The sequence below is a fragment of the Eurosta solidaginis genome, chromosome 1 (assembly GCF_040869045.1).
Source record: "Eurosta solidaginis isolate ZX-2024a chromosome 1, ASM4086904v1, whole genome shotgun sequence".
NCBI lineage: Eukaryota > Metazoa > Arthropoda > Insecta > Diptera > Tephritidae > Eurosta > Eurosta solidaginis.
This window is the reverse complement of record NC_090319.1, coordinates 92,460,028-92,487,364: the sequence shown is the minus strand read 5'-3', so window position 1 is coordinate 92,487,364 and position 27,337 is coordinate 92,460,028. Positions and strand designations below refer to the sequence as shown.

The following is a 27,337-nucleotide window of genomic DNA, read 5'->3' as shown; positions in this document are numbered from 1 at the left end:
TTATAGCAGAAGTTACACTTCAGTTTTATAGTACGATCTAGATTACTGGAATCGTTCAGCACTACCCTGCAAAAATCGCGAGTACTCCATGTATTCATGTAACCACAATTCATACAAAAAATATGGTCCAATTAACATTGCGATGTCCTAGGACTGGATCATATACTCCAACTCCGTTACATCAGAGTAATCCATGGAGTACCCACATTCCAATAAACATCGTGTAGTGATTACAATCGTTAAAAACGAGCAATGATCGGCTTACAATATGTTCTTGTAGAAACATGAGTTCGTCCATTGCTGCATTACAGTGGGGCATAATGGTAAGTACTCCAGTGGACCACGTGATCCAACGATTTTTGCAGGGTAGTTGGAGAGGAGTTTCGGGTCGTCTTGCCTGCAGGCGATTTTATGAGTCAGCGAATAATCGTTTCTTTTTTCTTCATGCAAGCCACTTGGGGAGTCACCAATTCTCAAGTGGAATGTGAACTGCAATTAGTATTGAATTGAGGAACAAATACTGACCTTTTATGCAAAATTTACTGGTGAGAATATGCAAAAATTATTCTGGTAAACCGAACCTAAAAGTAAAAGAAGTAATTAATAGCCATAGAAATTAATTCAAAACTTTATCACTTACCCTTTTGACTCCAGCCACGCGTAAAATGAAATGAATGAAAAAACGGCAAAGTTATTTACCGTTTAGTTCAATTCATTTGAAAATTCCATTCTCTACACGGGTTGAATGTTCATTTTTTTGTACTTTACCGTTGGCATAATTATGTATGGATGTTTGTATACGTTGTCTTTCACACACGACGTAGTGCTGCACAAAATGTGTATGCGGGTACCGAAAACCCTCAAGACACAAAATCGGGATCGGCCCTTTTTTCTTTGATCCATACGCCTCGTGCAGTCCCATTACATACGTACACACAACAAAACCAGCAAAACGTCATTAGTGCCGATGAAGAGAAAAAACAATCTACATATTCATTCTCACCACACCAGCTATTAACTGACAAAGAGCCATACGACAGGGTTGAACGTAACATTTCGCATAAGGGTACATGCAGATAGAACCCGTCGTGGAGAACGCTTCGTAAATCTGAAAATTTACGTCAGAAATTTTCCGCCAAGTAGGACTTTAGATTTTCGAGTACTTCAGCCACACAAAAGGCATTTTTGGCGTAGTTTTCGCGCACTATAGCGAGAACAAACTTAACCCAACCTACCGCACGGCCACCAGCACCTGCCCACCTAGTTGAACAAAAATAAGCAGTCGCCCTGAGAGCGACACGTTGCGTCAGACGCTGGAACGGAGACCTCGGCCTCTTCGTCCAACCCGGCAAACCCCAAAAAATTGCGAGTCTGGAACGGAGACCTCCGCCTCTTCGTCCAACCAAAAAAAAAAAAATTTTTTGTGAGTCTGGGACGGAGACTTCGGCCTCTTCGTCCAGCCCAATCGACTTTTTACTTTATACAAGCATTTCAGATGCTTGGTGGTTTCATTCAGATATACTTTTACCGTATAAAAATATATACTCGCTGTGGATTAATTAATAGAGTAATAAATAGTAATGATTTCATGGGTCGCTTGGAATCGCGTCCTTTCCAACCTCCCACATATGTCAGCCCTACTTATTGCGTGTTAAATAAAAGGCAAGAGATATTCACTTACCTCTTTTTCATAACCGTTCATTTCTTCCTTGTTTAGGTGGCATGCTGTAATAGGCGACGTTGGCGGAATACACGATCTAGGTTAAGTTTAGTTGTAAGGCATTTTTTCTCGTTCTTTTTCAGCGGTCGGAGATCGTTGGTGGAAAACGATGTTGCGTATCGCAAGAGGGCGGCATGTTTAGGCAGGATGCCTAACCTTTTTTCAGTTTAATAGCGTTTTTGATGAACATTTTTTTTTAATTGGTGAAACTCCGATTATTTCTAAGCCTTTGTTGATTAAACTAGTTCCCTCGAACATTGATTCTCTGTCTTTTTCCAATGATACAGATGTAGAACATTCCGCAGCGTAATTCGCGTCGCTATCAGTTTCAGTGAGTACTTCGCTGAAATTAATATAATCTTATTCTTTCATCTGGAAAAACGAATAAATGTATGATAAGTACCTAATATTTGACGAATTTAATAATATTGAAGTTAAAATATGGAAACCCATATGTGTACATGAGGGCAGCTGCCAATGTCTTACATATGAGTTCCATAAATAGATATATTGTTTCTAAATTTGTATATTCAATTATTATATGTGCAAGTATATACAAACCTCATTATCTTTGTTGATTTTAGATAGTTTCAGTCGGCATTTGTTGCAAATTCGTTGTTCCATCGCTTTTTTTGTTACAGAAATATCCAGCGTCAATCAGTTTTTTTTGTTGTTTGGGTGCAGAGACAAATCAAATGGATTAAAACATTTAACTTTCGGCATTTTCCTAATAATATTTATTTAAAAAACGCAATAATAAAACAAGAACTTTCTGAATTAAGGAAATGAACGATGTTTCTACATTGAAATAAAATTTAATTCTGTTTTCTATTTACAATCTTACATCTGCTTATACTTATTCTGACATAAATAATAATTTCGTAAAACTAGCTACCTGCTAAGTGATTATTAGGTTTATTTACAAGTACATATATGTATGTATGTTGCAGTTAAGTTCACCATGCGTGCATACACAGGCAGGCGTTGGTTGTATACAATTGTAGCACGTACCCGCTGCAAGTAAATGTAAGCAAGTTGCTCGAGGTCAGGTCAGAAATGAGTTAATATCTTTTGAACCACAAAATTGTCCAACTTAAAATAAAAAGGGTTTTTAGATAAAAGTGTATCGCATATTATATACATTTTTTCGAAAATATTCGTGGGGGAAAACAGTATGTAATAATTATTTAAGCAATTCATTTTTTATTCATTATTTTGATTTTATAAAATTAAATATTTAACGCAGTTATAAAGTAAATATTGTTACCTTCAAAATAAAATAAAAATTAATAAGATACGACGAGTGGAACCAAAGATATAGCATTTTGAATGTGGGCAAGTTTGCGTACCCATCGAATCTGAGCACATGTAGATATCTGAAAAAAAAAATGTTTCAAGGAAATCCTGATACAGGTATTTGCTTATTTCGTGCGAGCAACTTCAAAAAAGTTTGAGCCGAATCAAAATTATGAAATCTCAAAATTTGTTCGATTTGTAAAAAAATGACCCATATGCATGTGATTGTGGCAATATATTTGTATAAGTACTCATGATTTGTGCAAAACGATGCTGGTGCCATTGCTTGTGCTGGTGAATATGTACCCAGTAAAAAAGGAAGGAGTAAGAAGCAATTACAGAAGCTCTTCTTCGGAGTCTAGAGGGCCTTACCATCTCGATGAATTCCTTAATTATTTTTTATATGAAACGGGCCAAATTGCAAGCCCTTGCCTTCCCGCTTCCGAAGAAATGGCTTTTAGAAGCAGTTCGTCTCAAGCACTCCATATACGCCTCGTTCTAAGGCATTACCGCCTCGCTTCCTGAGGAATGTCTTATAGAAGGAGTTCGTCTCAAACACTCCATATACGCCTCGTTCTAAGGCATTACCGCCTCGCTTCCTGAGGAATGTCTTATAGAAGGAGTTCATCTCAAGCACTCCATATACGCGTCGTTCTAAGGCATTACCTTTTCGCTTCCGAAGGATAAGTTTATAAATGAAATATTTAAATATTTAGAGTGCTTACGTACGTATGTACACATGTTTATTGGTTCAACAGGAAAAAAAACGTAAAACTAAATATTAATTCAGCGTAAATTAAATGTTATATGTATGTATGAACATATATGTTATTCCATACGGAAAAAAAACGTAGAAATTAATATTAAATAAATATGTATTTATACATTTAGAAGAACATAAGAATAAGATTGCATTCAAGTGTTTTTTTAACATTTTTACCAATTAGGCTATGTTATTTGATATACTAAAAAACGTCTAAATAAACATCAATTAAGCGCAAAACGAAATGTAATACATACATATACATATGCATTTGTTGTTTAAAAACTATTTTTGCTTTCTTGCTAGACATGTTGCCTTGTGTACTCGGTTCTTGGCATTTTTGAAGCCTTTTTTGATTTCGAAAATAAAGTTTTCTTTTGTTACGACTTCTTCAGAAACAGCTTCTGCAATTTAAAAGAAAAGACAAATAAAGAGTTTGATTGAATATTAGTTTTATTACAACTTACTATATAAAATATCGTTTATGTTAATATATTGTTTGAACGTTTGTTTCGTTTGTACCCCGTCATAATTGAAATTAAGAAAAATGTCCTTTCCTAATAAATGGTGTAGGTTTTTTGCGATACCTCCCCTTTGAATAATTTTTTTGATCGCATTAAGCTAAAAGCAGAAGAAAAGGTGTTTGGTTATATTAAGCATATGTAGAGAAAGCATTATGATATGGGGGCTTAGAGTTGAAACCTGCTAACTGAAAAAGTCGAATTTGTAGAAGATCGAAACAAAACGAATAAAGTTTACTATATTCATACAATTCATATTTAGCAGGTCCACACTTTAAATCGGCAATACATAAAGATATCTACGTGAATTTACAATCAGTATATAACGTACCAAAGCTTGTTCATCTAAGTTAGGTATATTATCTTCAAATCGCTGCAACTCATCGATATTTTTAATAGGAAAGATTTGAAGTATATCGGCATTTTCCTTCTTCTCAGATGCCATGTCACGTACAAATATATTGATAGAGGCTAATTCCTTTATAATAATTTCATCTCGATTGGACAAGTCTTCTTTTAAAGTTTTAATGGTGTTACTCTGTTGAGTTACTAAACCTTTTAACGCCTTCAATTCTAATTCAATATCTAGAAAATGTCAATAAGTAATTATCTTTTAAATATTATGTAGAAAACTTATACTTACTATTAATATTTGAGTCCAAATTGTGAGGTGTTGAAAGCAATCTATATCCGAATAGCAATAAGAACTCGTTGTAAACTTCGACAGGAATGATATTTTTCAGTACGACTGGTCCGGTATAGAGAATAAATTGGCGAAACTCTGTGGCTTTCCATCGGCATATGTCATCAAATGATCGAGGTTTTCTCTGAAAATCTTTCGGAATGTATGCACCCAACGACATTAACCTAGTTGATAGCAAACTTTTATTTTCTTCGCTGATCTTATAATTTGATATCCCATTCAGAAGGATATTAAGCATTCTTTTTGTAACGCCTAGGTCCAATAAGTGCATAGGCACTAGCGGAAACTGCGTGATCATTTGTATGCCAATCTTTTCCAGTTCACTCGGACTAGACCTATAAAAATCTTTATGAAACTCCGGTTGTCTTCTTTCTCTAAATTCATCATCTGTCCTCAAACGTGCCGCAGTGGTGGAGAAAGTGGTTACGTTATGGATCCGCTTTGCTTTCTGGTAGCATTTAGAGCAGCCTACTAAAGAATTATGACCCATAATATCACACATGAAGGATCGTGCCGGTGTATCGCATATGAATGCCCTTATCTCTACTTTCAATTCCCTACTATTCAAAATGAGCCCATGTTCTTTCAATTCTTTAATTTCGATTGTAAGGTCGTGAAGGTAGGTGTCAACATTGAAAGGTTTTTTTTTACCTAGATACGTTCCAATCAAAATCACATCAATTTTTGAAATATTGACAACTCTTCCCAGTATTGGCCACAAAGTTTCTGAGCTACTTTTATAAAGTGGCAATCCATCCACATCTATATCGAGGACGATTGCGTCATAACCAAGCAACGCATATGGTGGCAATTTTTTTAACTGCTTCTCTAGCCCAATGTGCAAATATTTTCCAGGTGCTGTAGTTCTAATAATGGGTTTCGTCTTGGTACTTTTAAGTAGCCCCGCGAGCGTCATTGGCACAATTAATCCCTCGGAATTTAAGATGCCTAAGAAGGCATTCAGCATATTCCTTGGGGGATTGAAAGCATAATAAAAGTTTTTTAATTTAGTATTTAGACTCTCTGGCTGTCTGTCTGCATCTACGGCAGAAATATTAAATTCGTAGGAAACTATATTTTCACTTTTGTTACATACTTCTTCGATAGACTCCACACTTTCACTATTTACTTCGATTTTCTTAAGTTATTCTCTTAATTTGTTTTTTTCTTTCACAATTTTTCGTTTTTTGTTACTTCTACTTGTTCCTCTTTTATGCATTTTTAATTATATTAATATTTTCTCACCACACAAATTAATACGCGGCTTTTCGTCACAAAAATTTTACTTATAATGATAAATGCTGAAATTGACGCGTCACTTTTCAGTTTGTGCTGTTATACATAACTGTAACTGTTGAGACAAACAAAGCATTTGCCGGCTTTTTTTGTTCCACACCTTATCAACTCGCTTCTCAAGAAGGAGCACAAGAAGCGATCACTATGGAGCGCTGCGGTAACGTGCATTGCTCTCTTTTGGAAGCTGTTCTTTAATGCCTTCTTATTGGGAGTGCTTGACAACTTTTCTTCTGGGTATATGATGATGAAATACCTTGTCTGTTACTCTGCGCTGGCGTTGGCTGGAATGCTATTGACGCATGTACTTGTGCTGCTGCGCTGTATGGCGAATTATTTAGAAACGAAGCTGTGCCTGCGTTTTGCGTTGGTATGTGCGTTGACTGCGACGTAAGTAAATGTGCGTTGTTTGCGACTTGTGGATGGACAGGCATGCTTGGGGACGTGCGTGTACAAAGAGCTTTCAACTCCGCACTAAGGGCTTCCACTACGCCTTGTTGCTCCCTTATCTGTGTCTTGAGTCTACTGTTCTCACCATCCACCACTGCTGCTGCTGCCTCCTCCGTAAAATTATCTGCCAAGATTGCTCCAACCACCTCTGCTACCTTTTCTGCGTCGGCTTCCTGCAAGCGTCGCATTAGCTCCACCTTGTTGCCGGTGTAAAGAAAGTTAAACAAAACTGATTGAGAGACGAACGCTGATGAGTCGCGTTGGATATCAGTTGTTCTTTATTGACGAAATTCATTACTATTTATACAAAATTTCGTAACCTATACATATATACATACTTACATTAATATTTACATACTAAAGGTGCATGACTCAATAGAGAGGAATGGTTTGTCACCAAATTATTATATTGACCTACATATTGTCAATACAATTCCCGCTTGAGCAGTTTGGTATGACGCATCAATATATTAGTGAGTGTGACGCTTATGGGTTAAACAACTGTAAACGGATACGGCTCCCCGCTGGGTTCAATATAACTTATCAATGCCGCTATGACTGTGCCGCTGAGTCATTCGTGTGTGGTCAAAAGTGAAATTCATTTACAGTCTGGACTTATTCTGGCATGTACATGAATACAAACATCTTGTATTGTGGTAATGCCACACCGGATACTTTCAACTCCAGTTTACCCAGAGCTGCCTTGAGTTGCACTACACTCAATTTTGTTAAATCCATTTTCGACTTTAAACGCGATTTTCAATATTTAAGTAATTAATTATTTCTGTATGTATGTATAATACAGATCACCTCACTTCTGAATTCTGTCAGACAACCGATTAGATTTAAGTGTGTATATTTAATGGTAGTTTAAATGAAACTGGCTTGAGTTGTACAGAGTAAAATGAATGTGAGTATGGAACAATAATGAGAACAATATATATGTATGAGTGGAATGAAATGAATTTTAAAACTAGGGATGACAGTATTAATCTTAAATTATATAAAAATAAAAACTGTTTTAACGAATTTTGTTTGATTTAGTTAGTAGTTTGATTTTTTAGTGTCTTACCTCGAAATGTTCTTTATCCAAACGTAATGGAAGTTGTCAATGTCCTCTAACAACAATAAATTTATATGATGTTCTCGGTCCTCTTTTGTAAAATAATATTGGCCCACTATAGTGGTATTATCCAGACCGAAAACGTTGACACTAATGACAGAATTGTTCTCTTCAAATATTTTGATTTGTTTAACCGCAAGTAGAAAATTTAGATTTTGGAAGTTGATTGTAATATTGTTACGCAGTTCTATCACATCTTTTTTATATCATCAACTTCATATGATGAACATCTATTTGTGTGACAACTTCTAGGATATAGAGCTGATATAATTGCCCACTTGAAACAGTATTCATCTGTGTTTTGAATATTTACACACGAACGTTTGTTCTGAATTGTTGGTTGTAAAGGTATATATTTTGAGCCTTTAATAGGCTTCGCTTCTAGATGTGATTTCTTATTAAGTGACCAACCACTATTTTTTTCGTGAAATTCACTCATTTTTGAAGATAAAATGGCACACTGGTTCTCGTAAAGCAGATCAATATCATTTTCCGTAGAAGTTGAGTCAAGTAAAACCATTTTGGTTTGATGTGATTTCAATTCCATCAAACACTTCTTTAATCAAAATATATTTACAAAACACCTCGCAATTAAACTTAATGTTTTGATAATGAGTTAATTTTTCTCTTAAAATTTTACAAAGTTCCTTTTTTTTGTTGCAAGAAAGTGTTGAACAATCAAATCCTCTTGCATTATCTTCAAATACAAATGTTTCGATTCGCTTATTTAACTCTGATTTAATGCTTTCAACATAAGTGTTGAAGCAAAAGTATTTATTTACTTAGTAAATAAGAAGAACGTCTTACTACGTCGAGTAGATTGCCAAGAAGAAGGCTTTATTCAAAAACTCACAATAAGTAAAGGTGCATAATGTTGCCATATGAATTGTATCTCTCAAATGATTTATGGATAGCAATGTTATATTACAACACCCTCACTAGAGATTCAATTCATTATTAAAACATTCAATTTAAATCATTAAACAAAAGTTCAGTAACAGTATTTTAACAATTCAGCATTGTATACAATATAAGTAATATACATAAAAATTTGTTAAAAGCTATTTCTTGTTTAAACCATATTGTTCAATAAAATTGGATAATTTTGTATAGTTTACTGGTTTAGTCATATTATCCGCAATCATTTCATTTGCGCTTACATAGTTTAGTTTAATTATGCTGTCGGCAAGTTTCTCACGAATGAAAAAATTCTTGACATCAATATGTTTAGTACGTGCGTGATAATTGTTGTTTGAGGCTAGTTTAATCGCTCCTTGCTTGTCGCAATAGTTGCATTGAAATTAATGCGTCGACAAATAGTTCAGCTTCAAATCGTCTTAACCAAAGAGCGTCTTGTATGGCAGCTACCATTGCCATAAACTTGGCCTCTTTCGATGCCGCTAACTTGCGAATAACCTTTTGCTACTAAACGTGCCTTGTATCGGCTGACCACCATCTGAATTCTTGTTCACCTTGAACACCCACTTGGATTCAATAGCTTTTTTTCCAGGTGGCAGTTCGGTTAGCTCCCAAGTACCGTTTTGTGCTAAAGCGTCATCGCATCCTGCCATTCTTTCCTATCTGCGCCACCCAGCGCTTCTCGAACGGTTAATGGCTCATAAGAGTTACTTTCTATTGCTAATGGACTAGCAGCATCCGTTGCTTGAATGTCATCGTCGGAAATTTGAATGACTTGCACTTCTGGTTTCTTAGTATCCAGTTCTGTCGCGATCGCGTACCACTCTAATTGTTGAAGCCACAATTTCCACTCGTTTGCCACATTTTGGTAATTGTTGATGACAAAACTTTTTGGTGGTCTAATATTGTGGTCCTATTTTACGCTATTAGTTGCTGATTCTGGCATTTTTAATTCGGGTTTCGGCACCATGTAATGTACCTTAACTTTGGTACAAATTACTTTTGTTAATTAAAATAGAACGATTGAGAAGGCACGTGTTTTATTATAGTTCGTGCCTAGAACAATCTTTAATAATATGTATATTCAAGTGTGTACAATAATAAAGTGGTTGTGCAGTAACATGTATATATAGGAATGTGTATTGTGAATCGATTGTATGTGTGTTCCTGAACCGATGATAGGTGTGTTCCTGACAGATTTGGTCGGACATTTATTAACATAATGCCCTTTTACATTGCACTCAAATAAAAATATACAACTGTTCGCTTCTTATTTGACTTTTACGATAAATGTTTGTGTTTCTTTGAAATAAGTGCTATGGCTTCACCGCCAGCTGGGTCATGTCTAATTTCTTGAAGCAAATTTGTACGTACCAAATCCGTAGTCAGTGCTTTTCCACTGTTTGCAAGCGCCATAACCATTGGACCGTATTCGTCTGGCAAGCCACTCAACATAATCTGGGCAACAATATCATCGGGTATTTTGTGCCAGATTTGTCCAATTTTTGCTGAGTGCAAATCATCTTGTTGGCGTAATCCTCCAGTGATGTACAATATTTCAATTCTAAACGCATTATATATTTTAGTAGATCCATTCTACGTAAACCGCTATTATCTTCAAATGCAGCTTCTAATGAATCCCACGCTGCCTTTGCCTTCGTACAATTTTGCACATACGAATAATTACATGTTTCGATTAGCAGTCCAATTGCTAAAATTGCATGCAGGTTTTTAGTGAAGTCTCCCTCCGTTCCCTCAACGCATGGCCAGTAACCCTTAAGCACAAGTTGGGATTTTGCAGCAAATTTCCATGAATCATAATTTTCTCGTCCCTTCAGCATTTCTATTTCGTCAATACCCATTGCAAATTCCCTGCAAAAATCGCAAGTACTCCATGCATGCATGTATGGAGTACTCGCTATGGACCAACCGAGTGCTCCAAAATTAACCACAATTCATACAAAAATATGGTCCAATTAACATTGCGACTTCCTATGACTGGACCATATACACCAGCTCCGCATTACATCAGAGTAATCCATGGAGTACTCACAGTCCAATAAACATCGTGTAGTGATTACCATCGTTAAAAACGAGCAATGATCGGCTTATAATATGTTCTTGTAGAAACATGAGTTCGTCCTTTGCTGCATTACAGTGGAGCATAATGATAAGTACTCCAGTGGACCACATGATCCAACGATTTTTGCAGGGTTTAATCTCAAAAAATATATTTTCACGTGGCCGTAAATAGAAAACACTAAAAAACGCAACAGTACTTCTTTATTTATCTTGTTAATAAAATATTTTATTATATTTTCGCAGAATAAGTAAGTCCCATAACATGTTGAAGCAAAAGTATTTATTTATTTAGTAAATAAGAAGAACGCCTTACTACGTCGAGTAGATTGCCAAGAAGACGCCTTTATTCACAAATTCACAATAAGCAAAGGTGCACAGTGTTGCCATAGGAATCGTATCTCTCAATTTATTTATGGATAACAATGTTATATTACAACAATTAGAAGTGAAGTCCTGTCTAGCATTTTGTTTGTGTGTATTAGTCCTGAAATATGAAGTAATTAAAACGCGCGGAGTGGCTTATACGCCAATTACACGGCACAAGTATCCTTGTGCCAATTACCAATTTGCACAAGGATTTGCCCGGTGTGTGCAGTGTTTGCGCTATTTGCGCAGAGAACTGCGCTAAAATGAAAACGATTTTGATATTTACGCATGCTGCAAAAATTGCACATGCTTTTTTCTTCGTGTGTGGTGAATGTTATACAGTTTACCTGTGGTTTCTGATAACATAACATCGCTTAAAAATTTTATTATCGAAGGCGTAAAGACCATATCTAGCTTGTACCAGGAATTCAATAAAAGTGAAAAAGCGTAATTATAAATAAAATGGAAAATAAACGCTTCTGGTGCCAGTTTTTTTACTTGTATCGTGAATTACCAGCACTGTGGAAAATAAGGAGTGCTGATTACAGCAATAGAACGCTAAAAAGCTAAAATTCATCTTATTGCCACAATCTTTCGGTTCCATATATTTAGGTAAAATTTTCAGATGTCCTGCAGCATTTGTAGGTGATAATGCGATCTTTTTTCTATTGCAGGTGAAACATTTGCTAGCTACATTTGTGTGCATAACTGCACCACCTATTCTGTGGATGGTGTTACTGTTAAAGCCGATTTACAATCTAATACATTAAAACCCTGCGACTAGAGAACACTGTTGGAAAATTAGATATTGTATGGCGCTCGAATCTTGGCGAAAAAGGACGTTTGCAAACGAGTCAATTGCAACGATTGGTATGTGCATATCAAGAACACTGAAATAGTTGATTCAATAACAATATTAATTTTACCATTGGTTTTATATTTCAGCCCTTTGAATACAAAGATGTGCGCCTCGAAGTTATTGATGCACAAAATATTGTCAAAATAGGTGAAGCTTTTACGTTTGTTTGTCGTTTGTCCAATACTGCAGAACGTCCAATGGATTTAGTCGTCAAATTAGAAACACAACTTGAACTCAATTGTGATTATAGTGGTGCTGCAGAGTTTTCAATTGGTAAATTAGCATCAGGTGAACAACGTGAATTTCCGCTTACGGTGTGTCCAGCGCGTTTGGGACTTATCAAAATTAGTCCGTTGCTACTAACAAATATACTACAAAAGGAACAGTATATTATAGAAAAAGTGGTTGATGTATTTGTTGTAGATACAGATTATCATGAAGATGAAGCATTCCAAGTTACAGTTTTCGACAGGGGTGGACCATAGTGAAAGGGGTGTTAGAGGCGTTGGTTCCACATTACAATTAAAGAGATGGTTGGTGTCATGTGGGGACACATTGCAAGCGGGGCATACATTTTGTATGTCGGGGTTGATTCTGGATATGTAAGAGTTTAACCTGTTACAGTATCCAGAACGAAGTTGAGCCAGAGTGACTCGTGTTTCCCTGGGGAGTATGCGTTCCTCTTCCACAAGTTTTGGGTAATGTTCCCTGAGTACTGGATCTAAACTGTTTTCAATTAGAAAAAAACTCAGATAACTTCGACTGCCTGCGCTAAAGTAATTTTATTTTTCCTTTTTATTTCTGTTACCATTGTGTACACCCGCCGGCGTACGATGCTATGGTAACTACTTCTGGTAGGGAAGGGAACTTGAGGTACTCATAATTAACCACTGGTTGGTTCATACATTTTTTTATTTTGACTCATAAATACAAATGTTAATACATATTATATTAGTTGCTTATTACTATTGGCATTTTTGTTTACGAGTTTATTATACACTTTATCTTGCCATGGAACCGTGCCAACAGAACTAAAATATATTCTAAATTTGTTTCTCATATGTTTTGCATTTGCGGATGCATTTCTAATTGCTGTGGAACTTAAAGAATCTAAGACATCTCCCTTTTCTTACGATCCAGGTGTTTCGAAAGCTTCTGTGGTTTCCACATTTGAACAGGGCTCAGCAGTAAAATATGTTTCACATTTTGATTTACGCAAGAAGTTGTGCAAATAACAACACGCCAAAACAAATTTTGTGGATTTATCTGGCGAGAAATTTAAAGTATTCAAAAGGATTCTAAAACGCGAAACCAAGATTCCGAAAACATTTTCGACCAATCCACGTGCGCGCGATAGCCTATAATTAAATATTATATCACTCTTTTCGAGGGAGTTGTGGCCGAAAGGTTTCATTATATTTTCCATTAGTGGAAATGCGTCGTCAGCAACAAACACAAATGGCATTTTTTCATTATATCCTGGAAGCAATTCAGGTTTTGGTAGTCGTAATTTATTTTCTTTAAGCTGCTTGAAAAACTTGGTTTGACTAAATAAACCAGCATCTGAAGCTCTTCCATTTGCACCAACATCGACCATAAAAAATTCATAATTTGCGTTTACTACAGTCATCATAATAATAGAGAAATGCTTTTTATAATTAAAGTAAAACGACCCCGACCCAGGTGGTTTTTTTATGTTAACGTGCTTGCCGGCAATCGCACCGATGCAGTGGGGAAAATTCCATCGCTGGTTAAAGGCGTTTGCTTCCATCTTCCACTCGTTTTCATTTGTTGGCAACTGTAAGATGATTGAAATGTACTAATTGTTTAAAATATGTAACAAATACCTTTATGTAGTCTTTTAGCTCTTCTATTATAGCATCACAAGTCTCGCTTACAATCTTGCCGATAGCTTGTGGAGAAATTGCTGTAAGGAATTTTAGGTCCTCAAAACTATTGCCGCTTGCCAAAAAACGCAATGTTAAAGTTAAACGATGACGCGCAGGAATAGCTTTCCTCATCACAGTGTCTCGTTTATTAATTCGATGCGCTACTTTAGACAAAAGTACTTCAAATGTTTCTTTATCCATTCTTACATAATTTTTAAAGTCACGTTGAGACGTAAACTCAAGTTCCCGAAGTAATTTTTTCTGTCCCAATACATTTCGTTTTTTATACCACAATTGTGACCAAATCCGTTTACCCTTTTGCTTTCTTTTCTTTCTTTTTAATGCAATCGAAAGAAGTAAAGCCGCACTTGCCTTCTTTATGCAATTAGAACACATGATTCGTTTGTTGCGCTAGTTTAAAAATGAATATTGCGCAGTGTTTTTGAGCCGTGTATGTCCAAATTCTCCTTTGCACAAATTTCGTCGTTTTATATTTGCGCATGGCTTTTGTGTCGTGTATGGGCCGTATTAGCGTTTGACAATTATTGATTCTTTATTTGAAAATGCTTTCTCTTTTATACAAAATTTCTTACATTACAAATACGTATTTACACTAATACTTACAAACTAAAAAGTACCTACATTCCTAGTGCCTATATGCTAAGTCAGCATGTTATTACTATAGTGACCTATTTATGGACACATGCAGTTAGATACGTATAAATATTTTGGCAGTCACATTGGCCATTGACTGATCGATAAGTGTGTTGGTCAATGTGACGGGTTGACAAATGTGAATGCATATGCATTGCATGTGCAAGCATTAATAACCCATTGGTGAACTCCCGCTGAGAATGCATAAATATTTGGGTCGGTAAATTTAGCTCTTTGTGTGTTCTACAAGTGCGTGTGTATTTTGTATTGTAAATGAATTCAGAATGAGGGCCATTTCCAAGTAATGCTACAGTACGTATGTGATATGACCACAGTTTTTTTGCGATATTAATTGCACAAACATCACAAAATATAGTTTATGTTGTATATGTTGTAAACCTTTATGTGTTATCAACATTTGAATGTCATTAAACTTGTGTTTGCATACATTGCAACTCACTTCTTTCACATGATAGTTGCTAATATGCCGTCTTAAACTGAGATCTCAGTTCTGACTACCTCTCTGAAGTTTGCAAGACAACTTTTACGTGGAAAAATATTACTGTTGTGGATTCAATAAGATACAGGTGTTGTATTTTTAGGATTACGTCTTTATTCATTCAGATGTACAAGTGGAAAGAAGTCTGGTTTTTTTTTATGTTTAATGTGTGTTGCCAGATTATGTCATATTTTGTGGTTTGACCTTTTATGTTAAAAAAAACGTAGAGAATTAAGTGCATCAATTTGTGTATAAAAAAAATCTCAAAATAAAAAATTAAATTTTGAAACTGGATAGTTTTGCCTTTACTTACATATTATTTTGTATACATATTATGTACTTACATACATATATGTATATATTTGTTTATTTATATTTTTTGTTTTTTTTTTTTTTTATTTGACTTATTTGTTTAAATTTCAACGCCCACTTTTCCCATATCGAGTTTTGAATCCTAATTTGCGCCTCAAAAGGCGTTAGCTCCATAGAAATATTTTGACCTATCGTCACAGCAGTGCGAGCCGTCAAATCTGCTTTTTCGCTGAAAGACTTTCCAATATGACTTGGAACCCATATTATCCGTACTCTATCGATAAAGCCCTTTCTCTATATAAAGTGTTATGTATGTTAGCAACAATGTAGTTATTTGTTGCTTCTTTGTTAAGTGCTGATAAACTGGGAAAAATGGCAATTTTCCTCTTTGCATTTTATTGCATATTGAACTGCTTTTTGTATCGCTATCAGCTCCCCTGTCATTGACGTAAACTTTTCTTATATTTTGAATAAAATGGAAACATTTCTTTGTACATCATAAACTGCCCAGCCTACACTGTTCTTGCTACAAGAGACATGAGTTGCTAGGAGGAAAAAATCTTCATTTCTCAGTGTTTCTTTTATGGCACTGTAAGTGGCTATTAATTGAATATTTGTGAAATTTTGCTTCGATCTGGTAAGCTTTGATTTCTCGATTGTCAAATTTGGATGTTTACCAAATTTTACATTTGTGTTTATTTGATAAAAAATTGTTTTGTGTTTATTGTAAGTTACATTGTAACTTGTATTTATATTCGGTCCGTACTGAATCTTTGACTTTAACGGACTGTTAATAAACCATTGATTTATTAATTCTTTTGCAGTGACCCATTCCGCCCTGTACAACGGCGGCAACTCACCTGCAAGCGCAAACTTCGAATGTACTGGCGCTTTTGGAGGTACACCTATACATCTTCTTATACTATTATTCACGCACACTTTCAGTTTCTTGAAGCTGGTACAATTTCTTTTTTAATTTTCAGAACGTGATTTTTTTTATTATAACACCTGCAGTTTTGATCCTTCCAAGAAACTGTAATTGACCAACTTGTCTAATCCTGTCAACGCCTATATTAAGTTTGAACGAATTTTTGTTAGTTACCCCTAGCCATATACATAAAACTGGGTTTTTCAATATTTATATGAAGGCACAATTGTGTGCATTTGGATCTAAACTCTGCTACTTTATTCCTAAGGCTATTTAATGCACCTGCAGCAGTTTTGTCTCTTGCTATAATTAAAAAATCATCAGCAAATTGGAAAATGTCAGTGTTACTGTCTTCTAAATCGTGAAGCTTGGCTATATATACATTGAATAGAACTGGTGATATCGTAACACTTAAGCTTTTCTTTGAACTGTTGTATATTTTCTGAGCCATACAAAATTGCTTTATTTACACTTCAATCTTGAATGCCATCAATAAAATATGATATTAACGCACTTTCTTCGATATTGCTGCGGGCAGGTAATTCTTTCATTTGTATAAAAAATGCATGAACGTTTTCATTTTCTTTCATCTTCCTTTCTGTTAACTGCTTATGCATGGCACTATTAACCGAAGATTCGAACTCTTCATACAAAGCTTTTTTCAAACTGTCCCACGTAATAATAACCCTTTCACTATTTATATAAGCTTTTGCTATACCTCTTAGTGTTTTTTTGCAAATATAAGTTTCTGAAAATCATCCCACTGCATAAGTGTTGCATCTTCTTCAAATTCGTTTATCCAAATTTTAATTGGTATTTTTTCACTACCATCTTACGGCCTAATTGTCTCTTCAATGTCACGGAATGTTACTGCAAACCTTTGTTGTTGCACATACACACGTGTAGGGTTAATTATTCCCTAACAATAAAAGAATGCATTGATTTCTTATAAAATACTATATTTAATCAATACAAATTAAAACTTCTCCTTTGCACAAAATCGAGAGATCACCAACTAACTTTTCGATAACGCAAGAAAATCTAGTACAAATAAAATTCAACTTAACGTACCAAATAGATTGAAAAGGAATCGATAATACCTACAGGACACCCCCCTAAACTTTCAATTTTTACAAAGGTTACTGTATGTATGAACATTGAAAAATAAAAATTGAAAAGTTTTCAAATAGAAAAATATTTGACAGAATTAATATTAATTTTACAAAATTTTACAGATTTTTTCTTTGCAGTAGGATTATTACCCTGTGACTGTTTGGTTGATTGTTGCTTTGCATAGCTGTGGTCCTCAACTAAAACAAATTGTTGGGTTTGGCATAGCAATGGTACTTGCGAACGGCGTAAGGATTGTGAGGTTGCACAACTGGTTGAAGAGCAGAATGATTTTGTTCCGTTAACATCGGTGATGAATCTTGCTCAAAACTATCTGGTTGTTGTTGTTGTTGTAGCAATGCTTCGCCCCATCTAACAGCCGCGACCGATCACAAATTGTCATCAATATCCTCTAACGGGAGTCCAAGGAAACTTGCTGTTTCAACAGGGGAGGACCATAAGGAAGGGGGTGTTAGAGGCGTTGGTTCCACATTACAATAAAGAGATGGTTGGTGTCATGTGGGGACACATTGCAAGCGGGGCATACATTTTGTATGTCGGGGTTGATTCTGGATAGGTAAGAGTTTAACCTGTTACAGTATCCAGAACGAAGTTGAGCAAGAGTGACACGCGTTTCCCTGGGGAGTATGCGTTCCTCTTCCGCGAGTTTTGGATACTTTTCTTGGAGTACTGGGATCACCGGGCAATTCCCGGCATAAAGGTCCGACGCCTGTTTGTGGAGTTCACCAAGGACCTGCTTGTGTTTTTTCGCTTCATACGGCTGGGTTCTCAGGTGCCGGGAACAACAGGAACTGTTTGGTCAGCATCTCATTTCTCTCCCTGATGGGGAGTATTCTCGCCTCATTATGCAGATGGTGTTCTGGGGACATATGAAGACAGCCCGCGGCAATTCTGAGAGCAGTATTTTGGCAGGCCTGTAGCTTCTTCCAGTGGGTAATTTTTAGGCTTGGCGACCATATGGGTGACGCGTAGCACGTAATCGGCTGGCTAATTGCTTTGTATATGGTGCTGTCTCGGTATGTGTTTGCGTAGCTGGATTAGAAAAGGTTTCGTTTGGTTCAACTTGCTCCAAATAGCAGGTTTGAGTCGCTCAACTGAAACGTTCACAGATTTGCCATTCTGATAAATTTGATAAATACGGTCAGAAGGTCGGCCAATGACTGCAAAAGGCCCTTCGTATGGTCTTTCAAGAGAGCGTGTGTTCTCCTTGCGAAGAAAAGCATGAGTGCATGACGTCAAATCCTTGAAACAAAATGGTTTACGTTTGTAGTTATGTGCTGTTGGAACCGGTTTAAGCTCACGCATATGTTTTTTTAAATTCACCGAGAAACGTCTGCGAATTAGGCGCGATGACATGACTGAAAAATTCTCCGGGAACCCGTAATATAAGGTACGGCTTCGCTAGCCGACCCATTAAACTCACCCTCGATCACCTGTGTATTGTTCTTGGAGGGCGCCGCCTCCAGATTGTGGCCATTTTTAAGCAAACTTTATTAAGAGGTTAACGTGGCGGCATTCTCCGCCAGGTTTTCATTATGCACCAGAAGAAAGACTTTTGTTTTATTTAATATTTAAATAAATTTTACTTTATTTTAAGAACGCGTCCGCTGCTACAAGTTGCCAAAATTATAATGATGGCGGTGAAACATGAAAATGCCGATGTCACTCTTGCCAATCGTCATTTTCATGTTTCACCCCACATATATCGTATTCTCTCTTACATGCTATATTTCAATGGCTCATGACGTATTATGGTGTATTTTATTCTTTCTGTTTGTAGTATTCATAATTAAATACGTCATTGTGAGCGACACTATTGCGATGTTGCTAGATGAAAGAATAAAAAGCTAGTTTGGGGGATTTTATCCTTACAGTAATGTCATGCCATACAGATATTCGGCTGGAGATGCGTTTAACCCTTCTCGTATACAAGTTCGAAGACCCAGAAGTACCATTGGAAGAGATTCGACCCAATTGAACCTTGATTCATGACACATTATTGGCGATTTTAAGGAGCGGTGCCAACGCTCAATGAGACCATTAGACGCGGAGTGATAAGCTGTAGTCCTAATACGTTGGGTACCAATAAACTTGAGCAGTGAAGTGAACAAAGCTGACTCGAACTGCTAACCCTGATAATTTCGGTGAGCCGAATCTGCACACCCAGCCAGTATAGAATGCTCTACACGGAGAGAATTGTGTGCAGAAACTATGCGGTATGGGCACAACTTATGCACAAATTGTCCACGAAAAATGACCAAGAACAGTTGTTCATAATCTATGCACACTTGTTCATAACTTAAGTTCAGCACTATGAACATGTTTTATGAACAACTGGGCATAGATTGTGAACAACATTTTCATAGATTCTGAACAACTGGGAAATATTATGAACAACTGGGCATAGATTATGAACAACATTTTCATAGGTTGTGAACAAATAGGAACACATTTTACACTTCCTGCTAATATTAAAGAAACAAAACTGGGAACAACTGGGAAAGACTATGAACAACTGGGCATAGATTATGAACAACATTTTCATGGGTTGTGAACAACTGGAAAAGACTATGAACAACTGGGCATAGATTATGGACAGCATTTTCATATATTCTGAACAACTGGGACAGACTATGAACAACTGGGCATAGGTTATGAACAACACTTTCATAGATTGTGAACAAATAGGAACACATTTTACACTTCCTGCTAATATTAAAGAAACAAAATTTCATTTTATTTTCAAATGTCTTTATTTCAAAATACAATTGCTTACTAACAAATATTATATATATACATATTAAAATAAAATAAATCATATACTTCAGTATTAACATGTTCATTTTATATAATTTATAAAGTCATTAATTTTTTTTACATTTCTATAAAATTTTTATCATAAAACATAGTTTAGTGTTTAATATTGGATGAAGCTCAAAGGGTTTAGGAAATTCAATATCTGTAATGGATTTTAATACATAATTTTCCGTTCTTTCCCCAATAATATAAGCATAATAATGCAAATCAAAATTTTCAATTTGGTATTCATTAAGTAATAAATATATGCCGTCTTCTAATAAAATTATATCGACAATACTATAAACACACTGCTTCATAAAAATATAGTACCCAATTTTGTAAATTGTTCCTGTGTAACTTATAGAATTTGAAACATTTAGTCCTTTTTTTGTTTCGAATGGTAGTAGTAATTGTTTAAATGAATATTCTTGAGTTGTGACTGTTTTCATATTATTAATTTGAATGATATTGAAAGGATCCTTGTTTACAAGCATTTGATTTGAAAATTTTACACAGAACTTTTTTGCTATTGATAGCTCTAAATTAACTCTCGAATATGAAACTTTGGAGTATTCTTTTAAAATTTTGTTTTTACTTTCATGTCTCATACACCATAAGTCCTTCAAAGGGCCAACTGTTCTTATAATAGAGCAATAATGTGTTATGTTATGGTGTTTTGGCTTTAAATTCGTTTTAAAGCAATCCGTATACATTTTATGGTGCTCAGATATAATGCAAGACAAACTTATAAGTTCTGCGTTACTAAATGAATCTTTCAATAAAAAATCTATCAACTCTTTCAACTTGATAATATACCGCCATACTTTATTTTTTTGAGGAACGAATTCGCCTACGAAAACAGTAAAATAGCGCAAAAAAGAAAATGTTTCTCTGGCTGAAAAATTAAGTTTATTTTGTTTTAAGTGCTCTAATTTAATATTGCCAGGAGGCTTGCTTCGAAGCTCAGTGGAACCGTATTCAAATGTATTAATTTTGTCATTTAAGACATTGGCCCTGATGAATAAAAAAAAGCAATTGCTTTTTTTGACCTTTTGCTTAAATTTCAATGAATAAAAATCCAAGAAATTGCTTTTTTTATAAGCATTTTCTATTTCTAAAAGCAATTGCTATTTTCATTTAGGATTTGCTTATTTCTATAAGCAATTCCTGAATTCCGAATGAATAAATAAAGCATTTGTATTTTTAGGTAGCATTTGCTTACGATTTTTCAAGGCTGCTCTACCCCATGCTAAATTTTTTGTAATTTAGTTTTTATTTGATTTTCCTTCGCGCAACATTTAACTATGGCGCAGTTTTTGACTATTCGTATAAGAAAACACTATAATGTGCGAAGGGAATGTAATAATGAAGACTTTCGGAAGCTATATCGATTAAATCGTGAGAACGTAGAGTGGTGGAGCACCTATTGTTTGGACGAAACTTGCGAAAAACGAGGAGGTGCGTTATCAGCATTTGAAAAGATGAAGATCTTCCTGCGCACAATTTCCGATCCGGGCTATCAAAATAGCGTAGCAGAAGAGGTTGGAGCTCATCAAACTACAGTATCCAAAACTTTTAATTTAGTAATGAGTGAAGTTTTAAAGAAGGCACATGTGTGGATTCAATTTCCAAAGTCTGGCGGGGAAATGATTGCTGCTAAAAATGGATGGAGGGAAGTGTACTGTTTTCCAAATTGTATCGGAGTGATAGACTGCACACATGTTCGAGTTCCGAAATCACAAGCTTTCGGTAACGAGTACGTCAACGGAAAGGGCTTTACGAGCATAAACGTGCAGGCAACTTGTAATGAAAAAGAAATATTTACAAGTGTAGATTGCCAGTGGCCAGGCTCCGTACATGACAGCAGGATTTTTTAAAATTCGGACATTTATGATGTACTTCAAAACTCATCAGAAAACGTGCTACTTCTTGGAGATGATGGTTATGGTATATCTCCCTTTTTGATGACACCTCTTCAACAGCGGCACTACAATAAATTTTTTTGCAGAGAACGAGTTGTAATTGAACGATGTTTTGGACAATTGAAAGCAAGGTTTCCGATTTTGCAATACAAAGTTCGCAGTAAGATTGAAAAAATCCCTTCAATTATAATTTGTTGCATTGTTTTGCACAATATTGCAAAGTTTTTAAAAGATTAACCCTTTGAACTGCCGGAAGAGCCCCACTACTTCGAACAGGTTCTATCCGAACCTATGAATAACAACGTGATGAGGCAATTGGGTCTGCAAAAGCGAGAACTTTTAACGCAGCAACTTTGTGATGGAATTTGAAATATTTACTAATATTTAATAATTGTTTGGGCTACAAAACAGTATACCAAAAATGTTAAATAAAAATTAATATAAATATATTAAATAAATAATTTAACAAATATAACTAAATAAACTTTTATTCATTTTTGAGATCTCTTTCTTAGATACAGGTGAGTAAAGTCTTTGTACAAACAAAAATTAATTTATTTAAATTAATTCATTTAAAAAAAAATCGTAGTCTTTATTTTTCTTTTCACTTGTCTGTTCTTCAGCCTTTTCTAGTTCTTTTTTGGCTTTTTCTAGTTCCATAGTTTCCCTCTGTTTCTGGATCCGTATCAGCTCCAGTTGCTCAAGGAGTACTAAACGTTGCAACTCGGAATTGTTCAAATTTTTGGTCTCATCTGTTTCCGGCAAGGAGCAAGATTTACGCTTCAGTATTGTCTTTGACATCACAGAACTTGAGGTAGTAGGATTTTCAGGTAATGACAATTCGTTAATTCCTGCGGATTTTGCACCTAAAAACGAAACAATAAAGTTAATAAAATCTAAATTTCAAAATTCCCAATTTTTGTTTATTACCTGGAATTTTCGCAAACACTGGCTCCTTTTCTGCATCCAAAAGATCGATGAGCATTTTTTCCCAAGGCTTGTAAGAAATTCTCTTGTTACCAGTGCGTGATAAATCAAAATTTTTTTTTTCACTTCTGTTTTCATGTTTGAAATTTTTTTCATTACTTGCTTTGTTGTTAATGAGTTATTGAAAATTACTTCATATTTTGCAGTTAGCGCTTGTAAAGCAGACTCCTTTTCATTTTTTATTTGCGGCACTTGTGACTTGTTAAAAATTACCTTATGTTCCTTTAGTGCTCTTACAAAATTGAGTTGCTGATCGACTTCCTCATTTTCCGAAAGTTCGGTAATGTCCGACATGATCGATTTCACGTATGGTCACACCCGCTCTATGCCACTTTCTGATGTAAATGATATCTACCAAAATGTTTCAACATATATATATGTGTAGCTTCAAGTAAAAGCTTAAACTTTGTAGAAAAAGCAGCGGTGCCTAAAATTCTTATTCATATAATAATTAGCAATTGCTTATTAGTTCAAGCAATAGCCTTTTCAGCAATTGCTTTTGCTAATAAGCAATTGCTAGTAAGCAATTTGATTGAAAAAAAATTTTTTTCTAATATAAAATTTTTTAGAGATTCTATTAAACCGAATTTTACACAACCTTCTATCAATCAATGCATAAAATCAGAATACAAGTTTTGTGTGACATGGAACATTGTTAAATCATTTAATGGTGAATTGGTTTTTACTCCAGTTTTGCTATAATCATTTGTAAGGAGATATTTATTATAATTTTCCAAATTTCTTAAAAGGCTACTGTTTTCTACTAATGAATTATTCATCTCAAGTTTAGACATTTTACATATTCTGCAACTGAAATTATGGCTAAAAGATCCAGAAAATCCTAAAAGATTATTCAACGCCAAGTTATCGCCAATTACAAGTCCAACTACGAAATGAACATTAAAAATTCCATCTTTTGTATTTATCTCTATTCCCTTTTCTAAAGTTCTCATTATGTCAATGAATGGAGTCAAAGTTTTTGAGAGGGGAAACTTTTTGAAATAAGCTGTTTTCATTAGCATCGCAACAAAGATATTATCTACTGAATTACAATTTTCAGGCAATGACGGAAAATGATAGTAAAATGCAGCAATGGATTGATTTTCAGGATGACTTCCTAAGGCATTACCCATTTCTATATCATCGTAATACAAAATTATTGGTATAAAAATTTGTCCTTGATCGAAATGTGTTAGATTATCATTCCATACTGAACCTTGCACAAAATGTGTAATTTTATTTTCGTTAACACTTCTTAACGAATTTATGTAGCTAAGAGTCGTTCTTAAAACATTTTTTTGCTCAAAAAATAGTTTAATTTGATGCTCTATAGGCATTAAAATAAATTCGCTTTTTTTCATCGTTAAAGTACTTCGATTTTTTTTATATATATGTAATACAGAACTATCGATTTCTTGCTTGAAGCAAGAATTGCAAAGAAAGCAGTTGAAGTTCATGATTATAAATTTTTTTTTCAACAATACTTAAATTTCTTTCTAAAATTATTTATGTTTTAACTGTGTGAAAATATCTAGTTCTGGTGAGTTTATTTTAGTGGTTGGTATATCATAAAAAAAATGTTGAACAAAGTTCCAGAAAATTGTGTTTTCAAACGGGTATTCTAGGTTGAAGACAAAAAACACTTGAAATATATATCAAAAGCATTAAAAGCGTCAGCAAAAAGATAAACTAGACTTTCCACAATTAGAACATATTGATATGAACTGATATCATTTCGATCCTTAAGAATGATCAAAAATGGTTGAAAATTTATGTTCTTGCTCACACAAAATTCTTTGCGCTTGTTTATAGTGCTTTGTATGTCAGCAGCGCTGTTTATTTCAACGACGAAGGAATTCCAAGCGTCGCCTGTGCTAACCTTCCACGTCTGTTTCTCAATTGTTTTTCTTCCCACAGGCTTAAAAATTACTGCCAGCACCTTCGAGACTTCAATTAATTCTAAATCTGGAAGAAAATTAAAAAATTATAATTAAATTAGTTCTTTATTTCATAAGTTTAAATTGTTATTTTACCTTTGTTTGTTGGAAGATTATTTATAATTTTTTTAGCAGCTGGCAATTTAACAATATTTTTGCATACTGCTATGATATTATCCTTCAGTGAATTCCAGTTGTTAAGAAATAAGTTTTACTTTTCCGGGTACAAATTATGGAAGTCAATATCGATCTAAATATAAAAATATAAACTTTTTATTTATATATTACCTATATAAATTTAAATTTTCTACCAAACGATATCCGTTAATATGCGCATACAGTGGCCAGTCAGAAAGTATAAATTTTAGCGGATGGATATTAATGTCCTGGCGCCGAAGAGCAAAGCTGGAGTTCCATTTCGATTCTACCGTCTCCCAATGCGAATTTCTTGTTTTCAGCCAAATTTTATCTTCTGAATCGATCCCTGATACCGAAATAGCACTCACTTCTCGACTCTCCAATTCGAGTTTATTATTTGTTCTTACGCGGAGATATTTTTTAAAAAAACCAGATTTTCTGAAGGCTCTGGACATCGAACGGTATTTGTTGTACAGTTTTCCGTTCCGCTTTTCCTTTTGAAAATAATAATCCTGTAAACAATAAAATATGATCAAACAGTTGTATAAGTATTTTTCCTAGTTTTGTACTTTTTTTTCTGATGCAAATCGTTTTACTATGTCTCCTGTTATATTATCGAACATAGCATAATTCATGGGCACGTCTTTCTCTAAATGATCTCTGACTATATTTGATATCAAAGTCTCTCTGTCTGATGCACCCAATTCATTGTTTGCGTTGTAATTAGCGCAAATTTTTATACCAACTGCGGAATCCAAGAAATTTTGTAAACTCTGAAATATTAACAATTTGTTATATATCCGATATTTTTTTAGAGGAAAAAAGTGTTATACAAATTTGTATGTAGAGCTACCCGACTCTGAAAATGAAGAAATCGAGTCCGACTGACTGATTGAGCCACTAGCTGAAGATTGGTCTGTACGTTGACAACAACATGTTGAAATTGGGGCCAATTGCTGGGATTAAAAAAATTCAATACATTACACTATAATTCATATAAAATTTGCTTTCTCACATTTGCAAGTCGCCACTCATTGACTACCACGAAACTTTATGCGAGTGCCAATTTCGTCATTAAAAATCTCTTTAATGTCAGCTTCTGTCATGGCCTTGAAGCAGTCGATATTTATTTTGGCATTTGTTAAGGACAAATAATACTCTTCTAGTCCATATTTATTTAATAGATTGAAAAATTCAGAGTCTACTTCTCTTACAGCGACAATGTCAGCGCCTGACAAATCTGAATTAAAAGGAAAAAAATTAAACAGAATGCTACATTTCTGAACTATCGCACAAATAACAGCAAATTAAATTAAAATACAAATTAATACCTTCCAAACTTGTAGAAAACATATATTCACGGCTTTGTTGACATGCGACGTTTTCCATATTTAGCACTTCAATGTATGTACACTATTTCGTTATTAAAAAAAAACCATCGTTAAATGTCATAACTTCAGTGATAATATATGTATGATAATAACTCAACATTTACCTCTGGTTTTCTTAATTTGCACAATTATATATTTCTAAACAATATTAATGATATATAAACACACTTGAAAAAACCGGCACTCTTGACACATAGAACACAAGTGAAACTAAGTCGCAATTAATGCATACTCATTATCCATGTGTACGCATTGTTCATAATCTATGCATAAATGGGCACAACTGGGAACAATAACTGTTTATAGTTACATATTATGCACAATGTTCATATATTATGATCAATTGTGTTTGATTTTCAAATGATTAAGCTATGAACAATGGTCACAAACTGTGCACATTTTTTGGGTATAACTTATGCACAATTTTAATAGATTGTGCAGAATTTTTGATTATTAGGCATAATTTATGCGCAAAGTTGCATATTCAAAAATGTATCTAAACATTTTATAGTTATGAACAGCTTGTGCATTAATAATGCACAACAGTTTTCTCCGTGTAGCGATGGTGTCTGCGCTTTGATCTTTTGTGGGTGTCGCTTCTGGCCACCTGGAAAAACGATCAATAAAAGTTACACAATACCTGTATCCTTGGCAGA

The 27,337-nt window shown here is 34.8% G+C and overlaps 2 protein-coding genes and 1 long non-coding RNA gene across 3 annotated transcripts in view; 1 reads left to right on the top strand and 2 right to left on the bottom strand.

Moving 5' to 3' along the window:
- The window catches only part of spartin, a 260,528-nt gene extending 245,105 nt beyond the window's left edge, over positions 1–15,423 (top strand). Inside the window, exons 5-6 of the transcript XR_010948442.1 lie at positions 11,910–12,105; positions 12,181–15,423. The gene's annotated coding sequence lies outside the window, so the exon portion shown is untranslated. The remainder of the gene's footprint in view (positions 1–11,909; positions 12,106–12,180) is intronic.
- LOC137236480 (uncharacterized) lies at positions 3,743–7,000 on the bottom strand. The gene is made up of 4 exons (XM_067759126.1): positions 4,944–7,000; positions 4,632–4,885; positions 4,247–4,400; positions 3,743–4,183 (listed from the first exon to the last, which is right to left on the bottom strand). Exons 1-4 carry the CDS (start codon positions 5,968–5,970, stop codon positions 4,065–4,067), a joined length of 1,554 nt encoding a protein of 517 aa, XP_067615227.1. The 5' UTR covers positions 5,971–7,000; the 3' UTR covers positions 3,743–4,064.
- A 10,964-nt stretch (positions 15,424–26,387) lies between the features above and the next one.
- On the bottom strand, positions 26,388–26,859 carry LOC137236500 (uncharacterized). Its single transcript, XR_010948453.1, has 3 exons — positions 26,786–26,859; positions 26,622–26,703; positions 26,388–26,530 (listed from the first exon to the last, which is right to left on the bottom strand). It is a non-coding gene; the product is annotated as an uncharacterized lncRNA (long non-coding RNA).
- Positions 26,860–27,337: the final 478 nt, after the last annotated feature.